Consider the following 14,171-nt stretch of genomic DNA (forward strand, 5'->3'; position numbering starts at 1 on the left):
GATTTCTGGATGGACCAGCGAGACCAGGACTTGTTCCAGGACTTGGATTCACTCCATCTGGTAGAGGATACCCCTAAGTTATGAGATGTTTTGATATCCTTATATCTTTTATTTTGTAGCTTTTCCTGTGTACCCTTCCCTTGGAAATAAATATTTTTACACAGAAAGAAATGCCTCCTCTCCTGTGAAGCAAAGATCCATTGAAAACTCTGAATATCTCATGTGTTTTTGTTTTGCACATTTTCATTGCTGGTGATTCTGATTCTGATTCAGTTGATTTTTAAAGATCATTTTTACATTATTTTAATGTCATTTTAATTTCAAAAAGCAAAACAGCTTTGCTTTGCTATCCTGTTTGCTCACTTCAGGCCCCCTCTCAGCCTGAATGAGATGACAGACGGCACTCACATTTTGATGTTGTCCAATGAAGAATAACTCTCCGCCCCCAGGAGGAATAAGTGAGATGGCCAAACCAAATATAGCTGACAAACAGAGCCTCCCCTCTACTGCTAACCAATTTTAAAAAACAGATGAATTGGAGGAAAAATGAAAAGCACAAAAATTGAAATTGCTAATTTTTTTAAAAAAAAATGCAAGGATAAATAATATAACAATCTTTGATTTTCTTTCTCAAACAGAAAAAAGTTTTAGCACACAAATCACAAATCATTTTGAATAATCCTATGAATTGTGATGTTAAAATTTAAGTCTCTCAAATGTTTTCATTTCAGGCACATCAAAATCTTATTTTCTTTTTCTTTGCAATTTTCAGGCCAAGTGCTGATGTTTTGGCGTGTTTATTAATTTAGCTTGCCCTCAGCCACCTGTGGCTGAGAACATCTACTGCCAGCTATAGTTTCTGAGTCCCAGGGGTTGTTATTGCTGACTTGTAAATAGGGCATGCATATAGCTTTAGGTGTGGGAGCAGTTGCAAAAGTGTGGGAGCAGTTGCAAAGTTCTAGTGCAGAGGTATTTTTTTCCCAGCACTTGCTCCTCTGCAGCAATTTATTTATTTTATTTAATTAAACTGATGGATTGCCCACCCTGGGTGATTTACCACATCACGGAGTTTCAAAATACAAGTAATATATAATCAAAATTACTGATAGTAAAACAAAAAGTTAAAACCAATCAAGATGCCAATACAGTAGTTCTCCTTTGCTGGCTACACTGCTGTCCCACATGGCAGGGCAGGGAAGGGTATGTGGGGGCCACAGAAGAAAAGAGAGAAGGTACCAGTCTTAATCTCCTGTTGCTGCTCTCAACTAAAAACCTGGTGGAACATCTCTGCCTTACAGGCCCTGCAGAATTGCATCATCCCGCAGGGCCATGATGTCATTCGGCAGAGAGTTCTACCAGGTGGAGGCCAGGACTGAGAAGGTCCTGGCCGTAGTCGAGGACAGCTAGATCTCCCTAGGGCCAGGGATCATCAGCAAGTTTGTATCAGCTGATCTCAGCATTCTTCTGGGGACATATTGGAGGAGACAGTCCCAAAGGTATGCAGGTCCCTCACCACTCAAGGCCTTGAAAGTCTCCACTAACGCCGTAAACCTGTCTTGGTACTCCACTGGTAACCAGTGTAGCTGGCGCAGCACAAGCTGTATGTGTGCTGTCCATGGCATTAGCGCCAGGACTCGATCCACTGCATTCTGGAGTAGTTGGAGCCTCCAGGTCAATTACAAGGGCAGGCCAGCATACAGTGAGTTACAGTAGTCCAGCCTGGAGGTGACCATTGCATGGATTACCATAGCTAGGTTGGGGCGTGACAGGAAAGGGGCCAGCAGCCGTGCTCAGCATAAATAGTAAAACCCCAATCTGGCAGTATTTGTGACCTGTACCTCAACAGACAAGGAAGCATACAGAGTCACACCCAGACTCCTAACGGAGTGCGTTGGTATCAATGGTGCCCCGTCAAGACCCAGGAGCCTGAACATCAACCCCGAAGCCTCCCTTCCCAGCCATAGAACCTCTGTCTTCCCTGGATTCAGTCTTATGCTCTGCATATTGCTACAGCAGAATTTCCCTACTTTCCTCCCCTTTCTTGTCTTTCTGCCCATTTCTTTCCAGACATAGCCTGTAGCTAGAAAATTTTTATTGGAGGGGCAAATGAGTACAGTGGTGGTCAGCCCATCATTATTTATTTACTTTATTATTTATTTATTTATACTTTATTAGTTATTTACCACTTTTCTACTTGAGACTCAAGGTGGATTACATAGTATAGAATATTGTAATCAAATATGAAATCTAATAAACAATGCAATTGGACAAGGCTTACAAAAATTAGAAAAATGCAAAAAAAGTATCAAACACGCTATGTCAAGCAATGCAGAAAATGGAATTACAAAAAATAAAAAAACAATGTTGTAAGAGCATGATAGAACATACAACAAATCAATAATATATAGCATACACTGTGGCACAGATTACAGTCCTGTTCTCTATAAGCTTTATAAAAATGCCCTCACAAGCAACTCTTTTACATAGGAGAATTTCAGACAGCCATATGTTCCGCTTTAGGAACTCTTCACTAACGGTTTCTGTACTGACATTTCAGACAGAACCATTTTAGTAATGGTTCTGTAACGGACTATATTGTCCCTTTCAGATACAAACACTCCTGTCCCATTAGGGAAGCATTCCTGAGCTGTTTTACTTGCAAACTGCTTCAATGCGGTCTTCAATTTTCTATACCATTTCTGAAGCACTACTGGGTGCTGTGTAAAATGCCCCCGTAGCACTTCCTCCGATGATGAGGTTTTCCTGCCCTTTTTCACCTGCATGGGCGATCTCCGTCTTTTTTTTAGCATTCTTTTAAGAGTGCTATAGTGCTATAACACAACACCAAAACAGCACGATAGTGACCCCATTGGAATGCCTGGACCACTGAGATACATGAGATCACAACATCTGGGGAGAACAAGGGTTTCAATGGAGTACAATGCCATGGAGTCCTCCTTCCACAGCATTCGCTATATGCCTGGGAACTGATATCTGTAGGCAGGATATAAGCTGTAACTCTGCAATGCTCCCTCTAAACTGTGGAGTCCAGTGAGCAAAAATTCCACTTTGTGAGCTACTGGCATTAGAATTATGAGCAAGTTATTTGGCTACTGCATAAATTAGTTTGCTCTGGAGCCAATCTTCCTGAGCCAAGACAAAAACGTGTGAGCCGGAGGCTAAAAAACTGTGAGCCAGCTCACACTAACTCAGCTTAGAGGGAACACTGGCTGAAAGTACAGGGGATGCCCAGGTCCCCCCTGGAGACATGGCATTCCAAAATGCTGGCCATCAAAAGGAGGATGCTGTTTGCTAGCTGGGAAGGAGCTAGTGTTAAAAAAATGCTCTCAAACTGTGCATTCCTGAGCTTCCACTTCCTATTTTTAAATCCCCCAATCTCATGTATCTCAATGGAGTCCAGGTATTCCAATGGGGTCACTATTGTGCTGTTTTGGTGGTGTTGTAGCGCTAGAGCGCTCTTAAAAGAACATTTTAAAAAGACGAAGATTGCCCGTGTGGGCGAAAAAGGGTGGGAAAACAAAACGGCGCAGTCTGAAATGCCAAACCCCTTCAGAGACGGCTCCTTACCGGTAGGGGAAAGGCTGTGTGAAATGGCTACCCCTGTACCAGTTCAAGACGGTACAATAATGGCTTAAAAAGAGTAATCTGAAATTCCCCATCGTTTGCAGAATTAAAGAAGTGTGAGAGCCTTCTTCCAAGACAGGCCCAACAGAACACCACTAGTGGTCACATACAGCTCTCAACTGCATTGTTTTGGGGACACGGAAAACACTCTGCACAGCCAAGATGCTGTAAAATTCACCCCCATGCTTGAAAGGAGATGGATGGGGTCTAAGGATGGGATTCTCACAAATTATGGCACCTCAATCGCCAGTTCTAACATATTTATTACCTATGTTGTCCCCCCCCATTTGAAGCGAAACAGATAACCAGAAACTAAGCTTGTCATTCTTTTGATCTGTTAAAAAAAATCTGTCGTCACTATTTTGCATATTAATTTAACAAACCACTTACAACTATGATATGTAATTCCATTTCATCATCTGAGGAAGTGGGCATGCACACGAAAACTCACACCTTGGATAAAACTTTGTTGGTCTTAAAGGTGCCATTGGACTCTACCTTTTTTCTGTTGCTTCAGACCAACATGGCTACCCACCTTGATTTAAGATCCCTGTGGATTAGCATATATTAATCACTTACCTCTGGACCTAAATTCCTTATTATGTGTATCCTGTTCTGCCAAAAATAATTTCCCCAACAATAAGATGTTCTACAGGAGTATTGTGAAACACTATCCTCTTTTCCCCTCTGTCTTTGCTTTCTTCTGAGGCTGATACAGGCTTACTTTCTTATCCCTTCATTCCTCAATCTCACACTCTGTTTACGCCAACATGATTTCACCCCCCCCCCCCTCCTGCTAATTGCTAATTCTGTTCTAGCCAATTGCATAGAGAATTCACCCTTGGAAGATTTATGACAGGAGGATTCACACTATTTACCTCAACTTCCTCCTTTTTTACTAGAAAATTTACACCTGATAGATTTGTGACAGATTTCACAGCTAATGCGGATTGTCAGTTCTGTGCCCGTGATGTCTGCGCTCCCCTAGTTGTCCTACTGGTAGCACCCGCCCTGCTGACAAATATGCTTGGGAAGAGTAGTAGTTGGCGAAGGGCTACAGATTTAATGGTTCTGTAATGAAACTTTTAGCTTCCCAGTTGCAGTCCACCTGAGATGCAAGTTAACATATCACAAGTTTAAAAGGCAGACTCGGAGTTCTTCCAAATGCTGACACCCCTCACCCCCGTTAATCTCCTTGCAGTACTTGGGTGCTTTTCAGGCGCCTCCGGGAAAATAGCAATGTAGCAGCAGACTGGAGAAATTTATGGACGACAGCAAGCTTTGAACTGAAAGTATCATCATGTTCTCTACCCCAAAATGTAGAAAACAAGTGACAAGAGCTCATGATCAGCAGCAGCCTTTACTGAGCTTTTTCCTTTCGTTTACAAACAGCGACGGGGAGGCTGGACCTGCTGAAGTGCTACTTGTTATACGGTCTTTGGAAAAGAGGATGCATCCCATTCCTCGCAATGCCGAAGCATGTTTCAACAGGGCCCTTTCCATGAAGCATCTATTTCCGTTCAGCTCCCATCTGTAGCAAGTTATAACCAGAGTAGCAGGTACTCATTTGCATATTAAGCAACACACCCCTAATGTAGCCAATCCTCGAAGAGCTTACAGTAGCTCCTGTAAGAAGAGCTCTGTAAGCTCTTGGAGGATTGGCTACATTAGGGGTGTGTGGCCTAATATGCAAAGGAGTCCCTGCTACAAAAAGAGCTGCATTCGGCCGAGAAGTTCAAGAGAAAGAGGTGGCAGGCGAAACTCTGAGGTGGTAAAATGGACCAGTTTAGGTTCTAGGGGGATTCTAGCTCTGACGTCCTTTGCATCAAAAAACAAACCCCCCACCTCTCCAACGTTGGGTCGAAGAATTCTCTGTGCTTGCTGGGTCGTTTTTTTCCTGCCTGACGTTATTAACTTTACGGGACATTCTCAAATGTGATCCTCCACGTGCAGTCTGAGGTGGCGCAGTCCTTTCCGGGCCACCCCATTCTCTTGCGCGTGTGAACAATCGATTCATATGCTGACACTTGCCCCGCACGAGAAGCGTCTAATCGGAACCGGAAGTTATATTGAATAGAAATCTTGTTTCCCCCCTCAACTCTAGATTCTTCGGCACTCTAGAACTACTTTTGAAAAACTCTATGGCTGAATGTGAAGGACTCTCCGCTTAGGTCTATGATATTTGAAGCGTCGTTTTTTTCCTTCCGAAGGAAACGGTAGCTTAGGTGAGTTTGAAAGGAAGGGAGGGCAAGGAACAGAAAGAGGTGGCGGAGGTATGGCCGGGGAGAGAGGATTAAGCCCCTCAAGTTGTAGGGTGGTGTACTGTGGGGGTGGGAGGAATTGCTCTCTGCTTTTTCAAATACTATTTGTTGGCTGTAATGCACATGGAGGGAAATGTTAGTGTGACTTCCTCTTTTTGTCACTTTCAGTTTTAAAATGTGCGCACTAAAACCATGCCTTGCTTGTACAGTAACTTTTTCACAAAACACGGGGGGTTTCAGTCTTGGGGGGGGGGGGAAGCTTGTGATGGTATTGTTTCATTGTTATGAATTTGAAATTTTGTGTCCGGAAAAGCTGTAATTGCTTTAAATTGAGTGTTGCTGAGGCAGATATTAAAAGTGCCGCTTCTGCTTAAAAGTACATACATTTGTCAGCACTTGCACATTGGTAATAAGCACCAAATAAGTTTGGAGAATCTGGTGGTTAGATTTCAAGGTACCAAGGGTATTCCCAAGGAAAAAGAAACTGGGAGAACCCTGCAAGCAATGCATCAATTGTCATTTTTCTCCATCATTCTGTAGGTGTCTTTTGTGAGTGCAGTTGGGTTCTGTGGATTCCCCCCTGGTTCCTGAAAATGTATATGCTGGTTGAATCCCATTCAAACAATGTTCTTCATTTAAAGAGGTCACCTGGCATAAGATCGTGGTCTCTTCTTGTAGGTAAGACTGCAATCTTTGTACATACCATACATTTTTTCTCCTTCCTAAAATATTGGAGCTGGACTGATTTGATATTTTTAAGTTTGGTACCTTAGGGAGATTCCTAGTAAGTTGTCCTTTTGACTAATGTGGTTTCTTTGGGTTTGTGGGTATTGTTCATGGGACAATTAGAACACAATGAAGATTTCTTTTCACAGCAAGTGATCAGTTCTTTGAAATGGTATGAAGGTGAACAGTAGAAAGACCAAGCAAAGCTTAATATTTTGCTGATAATTTTTATAAATAGCTGTAGTGAGTTTGTATTTCTCTCTTCTCCTTCTAGGAATCTCTTCTGTGGGCCTGGCTGCTGCTTACTACAGTGAAGGTAAAATTCAGTAACTTCTGTAGGGACTTTTCATTAGAACTCACTTGAACTGTCTTAGAAACGAAAATGTCTTTCTTAAAGGCTGTAGCAAAACATATTTTGCTTTATTTAGCTTCTATTGTGCTTTCCTTAAAAAATTAGGTTACCTGGCAGAGGTTTTGAATTGTATACATAAATCAGCATTCCGTAGCTCGGTCACAATAAAAATAAATCAGGTAGATGACACAAGACATGGACCCTTTTGTAGATGGACTCTTTACCACTGAGACTACAGATTACAGCACAGTGAATCAATACAGTCAACAGGACGGGACATCCAATAAATAAACCAATTGGGCTTGGATTGCAGAAATCGGAAGCAAGTAGAAAACAGAGCTGAAACGAAGCATCAGTGGAAGGTTTCGCTTCTCTCTGAGATACTTTGTATGCAACACCTGTAACAGCACCTGTCGGTCATGTTCTAAGGCCCCGGTCACACAGGCTGGATATCGCGGGGGAGGCGTGGCTAATTGCCCTGGCGCAGTTTGATCCGCGATTACGCGATCAGACGCGCCGGTGGCACACCACGGGTCCTTCCCTCGGCGCCGGCGGGTAAATGAGGGACCAGAGGGGAATGCTATGCACCGGCGTGATCACACCACGGGAGTCTGGAGGCAGCCCGTGGCAAACGTTTACTAGTACTTTGGAGGTACTAGTTTTTTAACACGCATTTTCGACGGTAAGCCATGGGTGTGCTCCACTTCCCAGATGTTGGGGTGTGATCGCACCCGGATAATCCACCCACCATCCGTGCCTCTCCCACGGCAACTTTGCCGTGTGACCAGGGCCCAAGATGATGTGTTATTCTGCCTTCTTGCCTTCCTTAGGATTTTCTACTTACCAAAGGCACCACCAAAGGCACTCCCCTTAGACTTCTCAATTGAATCCAAAGAACAGGATTGCTTAGTTATACTTGGTAGAATGATACAAAGATCTGCGCATGGGGGTGGCAGCTCTGAGGTAAAAGGAATCTTTTACTGTAAATAAAACAGTTGTTTTCACTTAAAATGGAGTTTATTTAGAAGCATAAGCATAGTTGTTTTAGATAGATACAGTTCTTCTTTCTCTGAAATTCTTCAAATAGACTAGCCACAAAGACTTATTTTCCTCACTTACTGCTAGGGTTGCCAGGTCTGATTCGGAAAATATTTGGGAACTTTGGGGGTGGAGCCAGGAGACTTTTGTGATGTCATGTTCTGTGATGTTGCTTACAGGTCAAAGGTCAAGTGATGTCACTTCCCAAACTCTACCCCTTCCACTGGGTGTCATCCCGTAGGGATAGTCCTTTTGCGCTCTGGTCCGGTAACATCTCTGGTCGCCATTGCTGGCCTCGGGGCAGCGGGACCTTAAGGAGCTAAAAAGAGCCTCAATCCTCCAGCCACAGTTTTGGGAGCGGCTCCTTCAGCGCTCCAGGCTAGAAGCTCCCTACAAGAGCTTCGGGGGGGCTCGAAGGCTTCCAAACACCCTCCCTGCCACCTCAATCTGAATCGCACCCATCGGAGCTCAGTGGAGTGCATTCGTTTGCTAGTTGCCGAAAACCAGAAGTGCCCGATATCGCTTCTTAATGCAGATTATAAAATTTTCGCCTTTATCTTGGCGGCTCGACTAAGAAAAGTCTTAACAAACCTGATGCACTAAGGCCTGTGCTAAAGGCATTGCACTGGCTGCCAATAGCATACCGGATTCGCTTCAAGGTGCTGGTTTTGACCTTTAAAGCCCTATATGGGCAGGATCTGACATGCCTGAGGGACCACCTCTCCCCATATATACCCCAGAGAGCACTTCAGTCAGGGTCACAAAACCGATTGGCCCTTCCAGGTCCCAAGGACGCCAGGCTAACTGCAACCAGGGCCAGAGCTTTCTTGGTGGTGGCTCCACACTGGTGGAATAAGCTCCCGGAGGAGATCAGAGCCCTGTACCTTTTGCAGTTCCGCAGGGCCTGCAAGATGGAGCTCTTCCACCAGGCTTTCAACCACTACCATCATTACTAACAACTGAAGCCTGGTGCCTGGCCTATTACTGACAGCTGTGCTTGCCGACTGAAATTGAGAACGATCACCGTGCTGATATCAAGCGAAATTATAGATTGTATGAGACTATCTCAATATTCTAAGTCAACTGCTAGCACTTTAATATATTGTAAATGGTTTTAATGAATTGTGTGTGAACTGTTCGAAGGATTGTTTTAGATGTTTATATTTATTGTTACTGTGCTTTTATCATGTGAGCCGCCCTGAGCCTGCTATGGCGGGGGACAAATCCAAATAAATAAATAAAGGTAGGTTGATGGTTGGCTGGGAAGGAGATAGGGTTGCCAACTCCAGGTTGGGAAATTCTTGGAGATTTGAGGGGTGGAGCTTGGAGAGAGTAGAACCTCAGACAGGTACAGTGCCTTAGGCTCCACCCTCCAAACCAGTCATTTCCTCCTGGGGAAATATTGTTGCCAATCTCCAGGTGAGGGCTGGAGATCACTCAGAGGCACAACTGCTCTTCAGATGGCAGAGATTAGTTCCCTTGGAGAAAATAGTGGCCTCTGTGTCACCACAGCAAATTGATGTTAAGTGCCCAAGGCTGGGGCACTTGCCCAGAGCCTCTTTCTAGAGCCGTTGTATTTATTTCCACAGTGGGCCTTATTCCTATTGTGTTTAGAATACTGATAACTGAATACAGACATTTGACTTATTTATGACATTTCTAGACTAATTTCAGAGCTGTTTACAAAATGTACGTGCAGAAACAATATCAACAATTGGTTAAAATAGCTCAAATTCTTCATTTTACATACATATTAGATATCCTTAAAAGCCCGGTAGGTCTCATAAAAAGTGCATGTTACATGTGACACAGGCATCCAAATCTCTGAAGGAAGGCAGTTCCACAATATTGGGGTGACTACAGAACATCGCGTGTTCCTAGTAGATGCCAGCCTGGCATCCACATGTGATAGTATTAGGAATAGAGCTTCACTGGCAGATCTGAGGAACAGGAAGGTAGAAAACCAGTCATTCCCTTGGAATCTTTCCTCGCAAGCTTTTGAGGGATTTCAGGACTGAAATTAGCAACTTGAATTGGGCTCCAAAACAAGTAGATAATCAAGGAAGTTGTTGAACCACATATCCTCTGTCAAAAGATGGACCGCAACAATTTCAAATTAAAGTTTCCATGTGGCCTTCAAAGGCATCTTACAGTAGCATGATCTGGAAGCAACCAAGGCATGGATTATAATCTTTCTGTCCCAGTAATAGTCAGAACTGACAAACAAGCCAAAGCTGTTAGAGAAATTCCTGGTGAATGATGCTATCTGAATTTGCAGACTGCAGAAGAGGCTGCAGTTTTAAGATTTAAAATGGGCATATATGTGAGCTTTTGGATTCCGCTTTTTTATAGCTGAAATATTTTTGTATTATTCAGATAGTATTGGATGGAAACTCTTCTATATTGCTGGCTGTCTTTTTGTAGCTGTGCAAAATCTTGAGGACTGGGAGGTAAGTAGTGTGCTATGAACTGAAAGTTGTGATTGCCTTAGTCAAAACGCTGTTGATGGTACTCAGTCTAAAGCGGCATGTTACTTTAGACTCTCAGCTTTGATAAAGTTGACAGCAACTGGAATTGCTACATAAACATTAACCATAAAATAATTTACAAATAGGAGTGTTGCTGAATCACTGAGTGAACCACTATCTGGTAATTTCTTAAATATGTTTTGAAATAAAAATACACTTGATAAATCTTACAGTAGTTTGTATATAACAGGATTTGGCTTCTGCACATTTGTTTTGTTCTGAAGATCTTGGGTTTGCAAGCATCTTATTCAGTGCTGCTTGTAGTGCTTTGCAAACTGTTCCTTATGCAATATATTTAGTCAGAGCTTCAAATGCAATGTTGCCATAACTTTTTCTTACTTAAAACTGTCAAGAATATCCAATCCAGGGGATTATTGGTACAGGCAGGCAGAAGACAAAATTACACAAAATCCTAGGGTGTGCGTCCACACACATCCCAGTTGGTAGTCTGCCTCCAGCCTGTTGAACTACCCACACAATCAGAAGCCAAGGGGCAAACTTCTAACCTTACTGGGAATTAATTAGGAAAGTCAGCCCTGCAAGGTAGGTCACTTGCAGAATGAATTTTAGTAACAGTTAACCTGATAGGTAGATTCTTAAGGTCTAAGGCACTGAAATTAGATTGCAGCACTTGAAGCACAGAACACCCAAGTATAATAAAAAGATATTTATTAAAGAGTGCAGGAATATTTCAAAAGAACATAGCAGAGAGGAATAAAATAAATAAGCTACATTTTAAGGTTCTAGCTACACAGTAAGACATTGCTTTCAAGTTACCAGATGTTACCCTTCTGGGTAGAAGTCAGTCATTGATCCATGTCTCTTGATCCAGAGAGCATGTGGCCAGGCAAGGAGCCTGGGATATGCAAGGTTAGCCCATTATACGTCATGTTAGCTGTACCAGGCAGCTACAAGACAAAGAACAATAAAACCAACTGTTTTAAGGCCTAACATTTGAGAGGGCGGGGGGCCCTTCTGTCCTATCAAAAATAAGACCAGTGAAGTCATTTTGACATGAACCTGTTACAACAAATGGCTCACGGGGGAGCCGCTTTATGATAGGATGGAGAGGTTAACTGAAATCTCATCCATCCTTGGTGCAGTGCAAAACAACCCCAATTGAAGATGTGTCAGTGCCAAGTCCTGGCCTGATTAAAAAATGGTTTGTTTTTTATACCTGAATTGCTGTTCAAAGGTCACAAGGTCGATTGCCAACTCTTCCATATCTACAACCAGCTATTTTCCATTTGGTCACTTCCACTCACAGGTCTAGAGTTTAATATAAGGTCTGTCTTTGGTTAATGAAGGAACAAGAAATTGACTAAATTCTAATTTCTTGTCAAAACCCTTTTTATTCTCTGATCTAAGGTTTTCTATAGCTATCAAGGACATTCCTCCAAAGAGCTCAGGAGAGTGTATGTGGCTCCCTCCTCCCCATTTTATTCTTACAACAATCCTGTTGGGTAGGTTAGGCTGAGAGAGGGTGTAACTGGTCCAAGGGCACCCAGCAAGCGTCACAGTAGAGTTGAGATCTGAACCTGGGTTTCTGAGATCCTAGTCTGAAACTCTGCCATACTGGCTTATACTTACTCCTTTGGACTAAAGATATCGTATTTTGACTCTGGCTTCTTGGTGACCACATACCTTTGGTACCAACCAGGGTTGTAGCCAGTGGCGGGGCAATAAGGGTTGCACCCCCTTTCAAATTTTCAGCGCCCCCTATCTCTGGGGCTTGCATTGTGTCGGGGCTGGCTCGGCAGCGAGGTCGGCTGGGAGGAGGGAGGTCTGCACTGAGATCTATGGCTGTGCCCTCCCTCTGTCCAGGTAGGCAAATGGAGAAGCATAACTGCTACATGCTGGTGGAGAGACTGTCACCTGCCACCCCAAGCTGCCCTGGGGAGGCTGCCCACGTACTGAAGGCACAGGAGAGCTGGAAGGAAGAGCACAGCGAGGACAACAAGCTGCACCTGCTCAGCCTGACCACTTCCGAATGCCACCATCCTGTGTACCCTTGGCAAGGATCCTGGAGGGTGGCCACTGCCACGCAGTTCTTCACTAGGGGCTACCAGATGGGTGCCCAGTGCAGAAGGGGCAGGGGTCACATCCTGGGGCGCCCCTCTAGCTGACGGTGCAGGTCATGAAAGCTCCTACCCTGCCACAAATGTTGTTAAGTCTTTAAGGTACTACAGGACTCTTGTTCTTTTCTTAGGTTGAGACTGTGTGACTGGCCCAGGGTCAGTCCACACGCCACCATGATAAACTGGAGATTAATTAGTATTCTCCTGGTGCCAACATCCCTGGGAAAGGGAGGTATCTTCAGAAAGTTGCATGAGATGCATTGCCCTACAATAAAGCCATTCTCACTCTCACACATTCATACTCCCCCCTCCTCTGGAATTTCCACAAATACATGGCAAACGAGACATCAAGTTTGATAGCTGGTACCAACCTGAATTTAACTACATTTGAGGAGGAGCTGTCAAAGTTCAGTGGCAGAGAACATATTTTGTATGTAGATAATTCTAGGTTCAGTCCTTGATTCCCCCATTCTGCAGTATATGGAAGTACACAATAGTAGTGTTGGACACAATGTCGAAATACCACTCACTGAATCTACAGCACACTTAAAAGTCTTCTGCCCACAGACTTAAGAGGACGGCAGGAACTTTTTTTACTATCATTATTATTTTTTATTTCAATTTACAGACATAAAATACAAACTATAATTATTTATATTGTAGTTGCCTATAGAACCCTGCTTGGCATATAAGGAACTTTGCTCTTGGTTATTTTGAGGAGTTTCTTTGTTTAGGCTTTTTTCCCTTTCTTCCTTTTGTTGGGTATTTTCTAAAGATGTTTCCCCAAATTTCAGGTTAGCTAGGGATTTCTTTAGTTTTGATATAGTGTCTTCTAATTTATCTAGCTGCTCTAGTGATGATTTCTCTTGATTAAATGCCGTACTTTTCTCCTGATATTCTTTCACCAGCCTTTGCTGAGAGTTATCAGTTGGCTGAGAGCCAGCTCCTGCAGCTGTGGATAATTTAGAGTTTGTTTTTGGGGAAGTAAATTTCTTAAAGGGGAGGAGTGAGGCTATTGCTTAAGTATATTTCTTCCTCCTTTAGAATCTTAATGCCTTTCACAGCACTTCTATATGATTCTAATTAGAAGACTGCTTCTCAGACTCTGTAGACTGACCACAACTGACAGCTGCTGACTACTGACTACACTCTTCTGACTGAACACTCTGCCTTCTCTCTCTCTACACACACACACTTCCTAGCTACACACACACACTCAGTCACCAACCAGTCACCTCACTTACTCATCTCCCTCTTTCTTCCCCCTTGTTCTTCTGACACTTATCAACCATTTAAAGAAACACACATATAACTTGAAATCATTACAGATTAGTTTCACCTTCAAGAAGCTGAAGGCAAAACTGAAGAATACTATCCAGTAATAGGACAGCAATGATTATCTATTATTATGTAGCTGTTATACATTTACTTCACTGTTGAAATAATTGCAGTTAATTGCGAACTGGGTTTGATTCCCCACTCCTCCACTTGCACCTGCTGATGTCACCTTGGGGCAGTCACAAGCTCTGGCACAGCTGTCCTT

General features: G+C 43.3%; 1 protein-coding gene across 3 annotated transcripts in view; it reads left to right on the forward strand.

The window, feature by feature from the left end:
* Window positions 1-5,702: 5,702 nt before the first annotated feature.
* The window catches only part of LOC107113090 (chromosome unknown open reading frame, human C17orf62), a 30,153-nt gene continuing 21,684 nt past the window's right edge, over window positions 5,703-14,171 (forward strand). For 2 of the 3 annotated variants that reach the window (XR_001482608.1, XM_015414351.1), the window contains exons 1-4: window positions 5,703-5,870; window positions 6,447-6,584; window positions 6,907-6,948; window positions 10,399-10,472. Coding sequence is in view for 2 of the 3 variants with exons in the window: in XM_015414351.1 (XP_015269837.1) it covers window positions 6,500-6,584; window positions 6,907-6,948; window positions 10,399-10,472 (201 nt within the window). In the remaining variant the exon portion in view is untranslated. The other variant, XM_015414352.1, reaches the window with a different exon arrangement.

This window comes from Gekko japonicus, unplaced genomic scaffold (assembly GCF_001447785.1).
Source record: "Gekko japonicus isolate JY-2015 unplaced genomic scaffold, Gekko_japonicus_V1.1 scaffold152, whole genome shotgun sequence".
In the NCBI taxonomy this organism is placed as follows: Eukaryota; Metazoa; Chordata; class Lepidosauria; order Squamata; family Gekkonidae; genus Gekko; species Gekko japonicus.